The sequence below is a fragment of the Symphodus melops genome (genome assembly GCF_947650265.1).
Source record: "Symphodus melops genome assembly, contig: scaffold_383, whole genome shotgun sequence".
NCBI classification, from domain to species: Eukaryota; Metazoa; Chordata; class Actinopteri; order Labriformes; family Labridae; genus Symphodus; species Symphodus melops.
Window position 1 is genome coordinate 5001 of NW_027636537.1, and position 10218 is coordinate 15218.

The following is a 10218-nucleotide window of genomic DNA, read 5'->3' on the forward strand; positions in this document are numbered from 1 at the left end:
TTTTTTACCTGAGTTACAGGTGTTTTTTACCTGAGTTACAGGTGTTTTTTTTACCTGAGTTACAGGTGTTTTTTTATCTGAGTTACAGGTGTTTTTTTTACCTGAGTTACAGGTGTTTTTTTACCTGAGTTACAGGTGTTTTTTTTACCTGAGTTACAGGTGTTTTTTTACCTGAGTTACAGGTGTTTTTTTTTCCTGAGTTACAGGTGTTTTTCTTACCTGAGTTACAGGTGTTTTTCTTACCTGAGTTACAGGTGTTGGTACCTAAGTTACAGGTGTTGGTACCTGAGTTACAGGTGTTTTTTTTAACCTGAGTTACAGGTGTGTTTTTTACCTGAGTTACAGGTGTTTTTTTACCTGAGTTACAGGTGTTTTTTTTACCTGAGTTACAGGTGTTGGTACCTGAGTTACAGGTGTTTTTTTACCTGAGTTACAGGTGTTTTTTTTACCTGAGTTACAGGTGTGTTTTTTACCTGAGTTACAGGTGTTTTTTTTACCTGAGTTACAGGTGTTTTTTTTACCTGAGTTACAGGTGTTTTTTACCTGAGTTACAGGTGTTTTTTTTACCTGAGTTACAGGTGTTTTTTTATCTGAGTTACAGGTGTTTTTTTTACCTGAGTTACAGGTGTTTTTTTACCTGAGTTACAGGTGTTTTTTTTACCTGAGTTACAGGTGTTTTTTTACCTGAGTTACAGGTGTTTTTTTTTCCTGAGTTACAGGTGTTTTTCTTACCTGAGTTACAGGTGTTTTTCTTACCTGAGTTACAGGTGTTGGTACCTAAGTTACAGGTGTTGGTACCTGAGTTACAGGTGTTTTTTTTAACCTGAGTTACAGGTGTTTTTTTTACCTGAGTTACAGGTGTTTTTTTTTACCTGAGTTACAGGTGTTTTTTTTACCTGAGTTACAGGTGGTTTTTTTTTTACCTGAGTTACAGGTGTTTTTTTTTTTACCTGAGTTACAGGTGTTTTTTTTTTTACCTGAGTTACAGGTGTTTTTTTTACCTGAGTTACAGGTGTGTTTTTTACCTGAGTTACAGGTGTTTTTTTACCTGAGTTACAGGTGTGTTTTTTACCTGAGTTACAGGTGTTTTTTTTACCTGAGTTACAGGTGTTTTTTTTACCTGAGTTACAGGTGTTTTTTTACCTGAGTTACAGGTGTTTTTTTACCTGAGTTACAGGTGTTTTTCTTACCTGAGTTACAGGTGTTTTTCTTACCTGAGTTACAGGTGTTGGTACCTAAGTTACAGGTGTTGGTACCTAAGTTACAGGTGTTGGTACCTGAGTTACAGGTGTTTTTTTACCTGAGTTACAGGTGTTTTTTTTACCTGAGTTACAGGTGTTTTTTTACCTGAGTTACAGGTGTTGGTACCTGAGTTACAGGTGTTTTTTTTACCTGAGTTACAGGTGTTGGTACCTGAGTTACAGGTGTTTTTTTACCTGAGTTACAGGTGTTTTTCTTACCTGAGTTACAGGTGTTTTTTTTACCTGAGTTACAGGTGTTTTTTTACCTGAGTTACAGGTGTTTTTTCTTACCTGAGTTACAGGTGTTTTTCTTACCTGAGTTACAGGTGTTTTTTTACCTGAGTTACAGGTGTGTTTTTTACCTGAGTTACAGGTGTTTTTTTACCTGAGTTACAGGTGTGTTTTTTACCTGAGTTACAGGTGTTTTTTTACCTGAGTTACAGGTGTTTTTTTTACCTGAGTTACAGGTGTTGGTACCTGAGTTACAGGTGTTTTTTTACCTGAGTTACAGGTGTTTTTTTTACCTGAGTTACAGGTGTGTTTTTTACCTGAGTTACAGGTGTTTTTTTTACCTGAGTTACAGGTGTTTTTTTTACCTGAGTTACAGGTGTTTTTTTACCTGAGTTACAGGTGTTTTTTTTACCTGAGTTACAGGTGTTTTTTTATCTGAGTTACAGGTGTTTTTTTTACCTGAGTTACAGGTGTTTTTTTACCTGAGTTACAGGTGTTTTTTTTACCTGAGTTACAGGTGTTTTTTTACCTGAGTTACAGGTGTTTTTTTTTCCTGAGTTACAGGTGTTTTTCTTACCTGAGTTACAGGTGTTTTTCTTACCTGAGTTACAGGTGTTGGTACCTAAGTTACAGGTGTTGGTACCTGAGTTACAGGTGTTTTTTTTAACCTGAGTTACAGGTGTTTTTTTTACCTGAGTTACAGGTGTTTTTTTTACCTGAGTTACAGGTGGTTTTTTTTCCTGAGTTACAGGTGTTTTTCTTACCTGAGTTACAGGTGTTTTTCTTACCTGAGTTACAGGTGTTGGTACCTAAGTTACAGGTGTTGGTACCTGAGTTACAGGTGTTTTTTTTAACCTGAGTTACAGGTGTTTTTTTTACCTGAGTTACAGGTGTTTTTTTTACCTGAGTTACAGGTGTTTTTTTTACCTGAGTTACAGGTGTTTTTTTTTTTACCTGAGTTACAGGTGTTTTTTTTTACCTGAGTTACAGGTGTTTTTTTTACCTGAGTTACAGGTGTTTTTTTTTTTTACCTGAGTTACAGGTGTTTTTTTTTTACCTGAGTTACAGGTGTTATTTTTTTACCTGAGTTACAGGTGTTTTTTTTACCTGAGTTACAGGTGTTTTTTTTTTTACCTGAGTTACAGGTGTTTTTTTTTTTACCTGAGTTACAGGTGTTTTTTTTTTACCTGAGTTACAGGTGTTTTTTTTTTACCTGAGTTACAGGTGTTTTTTCTTACCTGAGTTACAGGTGTTGGTACATAAGGTGTGGTTACCTGATTCGCAGGTCTTGCCGTGGTACTGTGGAGGACATAGACACAGGAAGTCTCCTCGGTCTAGGGTACACTTCCCTCCGTTTAGACACAGGTTTATTCGGCAGGGGTTCAGATCTATAACAAAGGAGAGGTACCTGAACACATCACGAGTTGCTAATGCAGGTATAATGACATCATCAGGTGGACTGATGGCAGAAGATGTATTTATTTATTCTTTACAAACAACAGGTTGGAAAAGCTAACAGCTTTACGTGTCAAAAACATCTGGATCAGAGTTCACCTGTTCACTTTCACACCTGTGCAGATTCTGCTGCATGATGTAAACGTTATTATTATATACTGTATATTAATATTATACGTTGATATGAGAAATACTCACTGATGTATTTGTACCAGAACTCCAGCTGTAGAAGTAGAAACTCAGAGTTAGGATGTGCAGATCTTTACACTTTGCTGCCCCCTGGTGGTCGTGTTAAAGGGACGTTATGTTGGGGCTCTTATGGGGCCTCAACTCTCAGTTTGCATCTCACCGTCTTCTCTCTGGTGTGAAAGATCTCAGTGGCCTCCTCCTGCGAGCAGCTCTCCTCGTAACACTCCCTCTCCAGGTCTCCTGGTAATATCTCCTCCATGAAGAAGGAGTTGGCTCGGCGCCTCCTGGAGGCCGAGCTGAGAATCTGACCAGCAGACGACTGATCCAAAAACACTGAAGAAAAAACATGACCACAAACACCCGGTGTGATCTGCCGTTTGGTACCTTTGATCTGAGAGATGATAGCAGCCCTGCTCAGACTCACCTGAACTTTGGACCAGTACAGTGCAGGTGAGCAGACAGGTGAGAGCTAATGATGACATCATGTGCGCGTCTGTAGATGAACACAAGGGTTAATCAGGGCTTCACTCTGACGTGTTAGTGATAGCGCCATCATCAGGTGAAAGGTTTCACTTCACTTCCTGACAGGATTGCTGTGAAACCTCCTACTGCACCAGCGCTCATCCTGGTTGGTCCAAAACACAGGATGAGAACAAACATGACAAAAATACCCAGAAGAATCTACAGTCTGCGCTAGCGGCGTGTGACGTCAGCTGGACTGTTTGTTTACTTCCTCGTTCAGAGACCAGCTGCGCCCGGCGTCCTGCAGAACAACCACGACCGGAGGTCACTACAGACCGCTGTCCAGTGTGACATATAGTACATACTGTACACTATCTTTGATAACTGAGCCCCTGCTAACCCCTCCCTAGCTCCACCCTCTTGTCCATATATGGTCAGTTCAGTTAAAATGCTGAAGTGGAGGCTTCAAAAGGGCAGCTGGCAAACCTTGAGCTCCTCGCTTGAAACAGTCTGTGAGTTTTGACTTAGTGAGTGGAGAACCTAAAGAACCTGGAGAACCTAAAGAACCCGGAGAACCTAAAGAACCCGGAGAACCTGGAGAACCTAAAGAACCTGGAGAACATGAAGCTGCTGTGCTGAGAGTGGTTGCTCCTACCTGTTTTGCCTTGTGAACACGCTCGGCGCCTGTTTCAGGTGAAATGGAAGAACGAGGTCCAGATGATTGATGGTTAACCACAGTTCAAATATTGACACACAGACGAGGACTCTGGACGAGTCAGAGAACATCAGACCACCTGTGCTAATCCTGTCAACTGAGGGAAAAGTGTGACATCATGTCACCCAACAGGTGAAATCAAGGACAGGTGATCTGAAACCATAGAAATGTCAGAGATAAAACATTTCATGAATGAATGAAGATGTTTCTGTCACAGACAGGAAACACTCAGAGCTGTGACATCATACGTGAGCGTCTGAAGATCTGGCGTTTCATCATCTCCACTTTGAAAACGCAAAACTGGGACCACTGGTGACATCACTCACACTCCTCTGTGACATCACTCACACTCCCCTGTGACATCACTCACACTCCTCTGTGACATCACTCACACTCCTCTGTGACATCACTCACACTCCTCTGTGACATCACTCACAGTCCTGTGACATCACTCACACTCCTCTGTGACATCACTCACACTCCTCTGTGACATCACTCACACTCCTCTGTGACATCACTCACACTCCTCTGTGACATCACTCACACTCCTCTGTGACATCACTCACAGTCCTGTGACATCACTCACAGTCCTGTGACATCACTCACACTCCCCTGTGACATCACTCACAGTCCTGTGACATCACTCACACTCCTCTGTGACATCACTCACAGTCCTGTGACATCATTCACACTCCTCTGTGACATCACTCACACTCCTCTGTGACATCACTCACACTCCTCTGTGACATCATTCACACTCCTCTGTGACATCACTCACACTCCTCTGTGACATCACTCACACTCCTCTGTGACATCATTCACACTCCTCTGTGACATCACTCACACTCCTCTGTGACATCACTCACACTCCTCTGTGACATCACTCACACTCCTCTGTGACATCACTCACACTCCTCTGTGACATCATTCACACTCCTCTGTGACATCACTCACACTCCTCTGTGACATCACTCACAGTCCTGTGACATCACTCACACTCCTCTGTGACATCACTCACACTCCTCTGTGACATCATTCACACTCCTCTGTGACATCACTCACAGTCCTGTGACATCACTCACACTCCTCTGTGACATCACTCACAGTCCTGTGACATCACTCACACTCCTCTGTGACATCACTCACACTCCTCTGTGACATCACTCACACTCCTCTGTGACATCATTCACACTCCTCTGTGACATCATTCACACTCCTCTGTGACATCACTCACACTCCTCTGTGACATCACTCACACTCCTCTGTGACATCACTCACACTCCTCTGTGACATCACTCACACTCCTCTGTGACATCACTCACAGTCCTCTGTGACATCACTCACACTCCTCTGTGACATCACTCACACTCCTCTGTGACATCACTCACACTCCTCTGTGACATCACTCACACTCCTCAGTAAAATAATAAGGATGATGCCCATTACTCATCAAAGTTTATAGCTTGATATAAAGATTGTGACCTCACAACCTCAATATATCTAAAGACCCTTCAGCTAGTCCAACATGCTGCAGCTCGTGTTCTGACTAGAACCAGAACCACATGACTCCTGTATCGGCTTCTCTCCACTGGCTCCCTATAAAATCTAGAACAGAATTTAAAATCCTTCTGCTCACCTACAAAGCTCTCGTAACTTAACGAACTCCAAGACTTTGACTTAAACTCAATATCAGTTCTCTACACCACATTAAGACGCCAAAATCCACCAGGATCAGTTTCAGACCAGATCAGTTTCAGATCAGGATCAGTTTAAGATCAGGATCAGTTTAAGATCAGGATCAGTTTAAGATCAGGGTCAGTTTCAGATCAGGATCAGTTTCAGATCAGGATTAGACCACGATCAGGATCAGTTTCAGACCAGATCAGTTTCAGATCAGGATCAGACCAGGATCAGTTTAAGATCAGGATCAGACCAGGATCAGTTTCAGATCAGGATCAGTTTCAGACCAGATCAGTTTCAGATCAGGATCAGTTTCAGATCAGGATTAGACCACGATCAGGATCAGTTTCAGACCAGATCAGTTTCAGATCAGGATCAGACCAGGATCAGTTTAAGATCAGGATCAGACCAGGATCAGTTTCAGATCAGGATCAGTTTCAGACCAGATCAGTTTCAGATCAGGATCAGTTTCAGATCAGGATCAGACCAGGATCAGTTTCAGATCAGGATCAGTTTCAGACCAGGATCAGTTTCAGATCAGGATCAGTGAAGCGTCCCCAGTTGATATGAAGATAAACCAGCTTTTTACTTCTAACTTTATTGAAAACTTGTCAAAGAACACAAACACAAAAGCATTTTGTTTTTTCAGTTGATATTTTAGTGACTTTAACACATTTAAACATTTATAGCGAGAACACGTCACAATATTAATAAAGATCCTAAACGACACAAACAGACTGTTTACAGTTTATAAACCAACAAACGAATCAGTCTAAAGAACCTAGAAAACATTGAAACCCCTGGGAGCGATGTGATTGGCTGAGTGTCTGGTCATGGATCAGGTTCAGTGTAAATCGGGTCTGAAACATCACAAACATGTTCAATGTTCATATCAGAGCCTCGTCTGATTGGTCCCTTCAAACGTGTTATCAGGAAGTGACAGCTGACGAAGATGGGCGTGTCCCTTTTCATCACTTCCTGTTTATCAAAGTCAGCAGGATATGACTGAGAGTTCAGGTCTTTGGCAGATTAAAGCGTTGTCCTCGTGTCAGGGACCAGGGAGCGATCTGATTGGATTGACTTGGTTTGGCTCGCCCCATGTCCTTGAAGCTAATTGGCTGGTTTGTGTTGAAAAGGCACTGATGGATCTGATTGGTTCTGTGTGACACTGATGAGGGTCTTCATCCAATCAGAGTCTTGATTATCTCATCCTAATCTAACAGTTACACAAATTACCATATTTGGTCAAAAGGGAGGAGCTGTTCCTCCCTCAACGAGTGTTTTAGAAGAACCAATCACTGAGCTTCTGCTGTGACGTCACAGGCCGTGTTTAGGGTCAAAGCCATAGACATAATATACGTAGACGCCTCATGACGTGCTGGAACGCATGAAACGTCGCCGCCATATTGGATGGGTCTCTTAGCTGTACGCTCGCAGCAGAGTCTATGACGTCACTAACCCTATGACGCTATTTTATCAAGCTTTTAATGACAATAACCGGAGCGGTATTGATAACAGATTGTGTCAGATTATCTTTCACATGTAAGATAAACAATACATGTGTTTTTTTACCATATATAATGTGATGTCATCATAACCAACATTAACAGCAGGTTTTCTTTTCAGCCCTACTGGAAGCTTCTTTAGTCATGTATGATCAAAGTTTATTTTACTCTTCTTTATAAATCACAAAGACGCCTCTGTTTGCTGTGATCTAACGTCCTTAACCAATCAGCTGTGAGCATCATGGCTCTGCTCATATCAACATCTCTCCCTCTTTTTAGACTCACATAGAAACTGTTTATATGTTATAAATACATCAACACATGAACACTTGACTGATGTATTATAAACACACACACACACACAGGTGTGGATAGACCTTCCTTAATAGAAATGAATGCAGAGCGGGCGGACCAGAGACCCATCCAAGATGGCGGCCGCGCTGCACGTCAGCTCCAATACACAGCGTCAGTGTTTATTATGTCTATGGTTTCCTTCTGTTAAGCTAACAGCTAACAGCTAACAGGTGGTCAGGCCTCGCTGGCGCTGCTGTTCCTGTTGAGTTCACGGATGCCCTGCAGGATCCTCTTCATGTGACCCACCTTTGTTACGCCCAGGTCCTGAACACACACACACACACACACACACACACACACACACACTAAATGTTACCAAAGCCATCCGGCCCACATGCAGCCATACGAGTCAGTTACTGAAGGATGGTACCTTTAAGTCCCTCCTCTCCAGGTGGACGAGCTCGGCTCCACGGACATCATGTCCAATAAAGATTTCCTTATACTCAGTGAGACACAGGAAGTCCAGCCACGCCCCCACCTCCTCTGTCCCCCACTGGTGAGCTGAGACACAGACAGGTACGAGTTCAGACAGAGAGAGAGAGAGAGAGAGAGAGAGAGACAGAGAGAGAGAGAGAGAGAGCTCACCTGGCAGAGAGAGAGAGAGAGAGAGAGAGAGAGAGAGAGAGCTCACCTGGCAGAGAGAGAGAGAGAGAGAGAGAGAGAGCTCACCTGGCAGAGAGAGAGAGAGAGAGAGAGCTCACCTGGCAGAGAGAGAGAGCTCACCTGGCAGAGAGAGAGAGAGAGAGAGCTCACCTGGCAGAGAGAGAGAGAGAGAGAGAGCTCACCTGGCAGAGAGAGAGTAGCACAGGTTTCTCTGTTCTTGATATTTTTTTCTTTCTTGAACTTTGGGACAAGTCTGAACTTGGCACTTCGACTTCTCTTGGAGAAATCTGTCAGAGGACCCTGAACAGACAGAGAGAGAGAGAGAGAGAGAGAGAGAGAGAGAGAGAGAGAGAGAGAGAGAGAGAGAGAGACAGAGACAGAGAGAGAGACAGAGAGAGAGAGACAGAGAGAGACAGAGAGAGAGAGAGAGAGAGAGAGAGAGACAGAGAGAGAGACAGAGAGAGAGACAGAGAGAGACAGAGAGAGACAGAGAGAGAGAGAGACAGAGAGAGAGAGAGACAGAGAGAGAGACAGAGAGAGGGAGAGAGAGGGAGAGACAGAGAGAGAGAGAGACAGAGAGAGAGAGAGACAGAGAGAGGGAGAGAGAGGGAGAGAGAGGGAGAGAGAGGGGAGAGAGAGGGAGAGAGAGAGGGAGAGAGAGGGAGAGACGAGTCATTGATAATAATGAGTTCACATCAAAAGGCTTAAGGACTGAGTTGAAGAGTTCCAGGACCAGAATGATCTGTCTGAGGCCCTGTTTCCACGGAGACGCTGTGACAGACTCCACCCCGGATTCAAACTACAGATCGTCTACACGGCAGGTCTCTGAGTGAAAACCATGTAGTTCTCCCGCCCGGCCAGTAGTGGGCAGTGGAACTTTACAGCGTGACACCCAGTATAACCACTTCCTCCACAACATCCTGTTTAGCGGCGAGTTCTCCCAGGTCTTACCTAATCTGCTCCTCAATAGTTGGGTACTTTAATGATAATCACACTAATCACTCCTGGTTTCACCTTATTGTTTTGAACACTTAATGCTAATCACTGCTCCTTTATGTTGTTGAGCACTTTAATGGCCCAGTCTGCATCCCTGCATGGACTGTTTAATGACTGTACTCACACCTCTGGCACTACCTCAAACACCTCTGTACATGCACATGGAACTAGTTTCTAGAAGGTCAGCACTTTGTTTCTAAGGCTCTTTAACTGTTTACAGGTCTCTTTTAACCAGCACATGTTTTTCTCTCCTTCACAGGTTATGTACATTATGCTATATAAGTTTAAGTCTAATGCTAATGCTAACTGCACAGGTTATGTACATTATGCTATATAAGTTTAAGTCTAATGCTAATGCTAACTGCACAGGTTATGTACATTATGCTATATAAGTTTAAGTCTAATGCTAATGCTAACTGCACAGGTTATGTACATTATGCTATATAAGTTTAAGTCTAATGCTAATGCTAACTGCACAGGTTTAACATATAATTATGTTTACTCTTAGTCACATAGGGGCTGCTAAATCTTGTTTGGGGGATTATTGTATACAGAGGGGGGGGGGACAGCAGGTGTGTATTGTAGCTAATGTCTTGTGTCCTGCCTGTCTGTATACTGCTACTGGATGCCCTGAATTTCCCTCGGGATCAATAAAGTATCTATCTATCTATCTATCTATCTATCTATCTATCTATCTATCTATCTATCTATCTATCTATCTATCTATCTATCTATCTATCTATCTATCTATCTATCTATCTATCTATCTATCTATCTATCTATCTAT

At 42.7% G+C, this 10218-nt stretch overlaps 1 protein-coding gene across 1 annotated transcript in view; it reads right to left on the reverse strand.

Moving 5' to 3' along the window:
- Nucleotides 1–3675, reverse strand: part of LOC306819383 (coagulation factor X) — an 8578-nt gene extending 4903 nt beyond the window's left edge. The window contains exons 1-4 of the mRNA XM_079373177.1: nt 3541–3675; nt 3277–3449; nt 3126–3150; nt 2747–2860 (exon numbers count right to left, since the gene is read on the reverse strand). Of these exons, the coding sequence (XP_079229303.1) occupies nt 2747–2860; nt 3126–3150; nt 3277–3449; nt 3541–3601 (373 nt within the window). The 5' untranslated portion in view covers nt 3602–3675. The remainder of the gene's footprint in view (nt 1–2746; nt 2861–3125; nt 3151–3276; nt 3450–3540) is intronic.
- Between the last annotated feature and the right edge of the window lie 6543 nt (nt 3676–10218).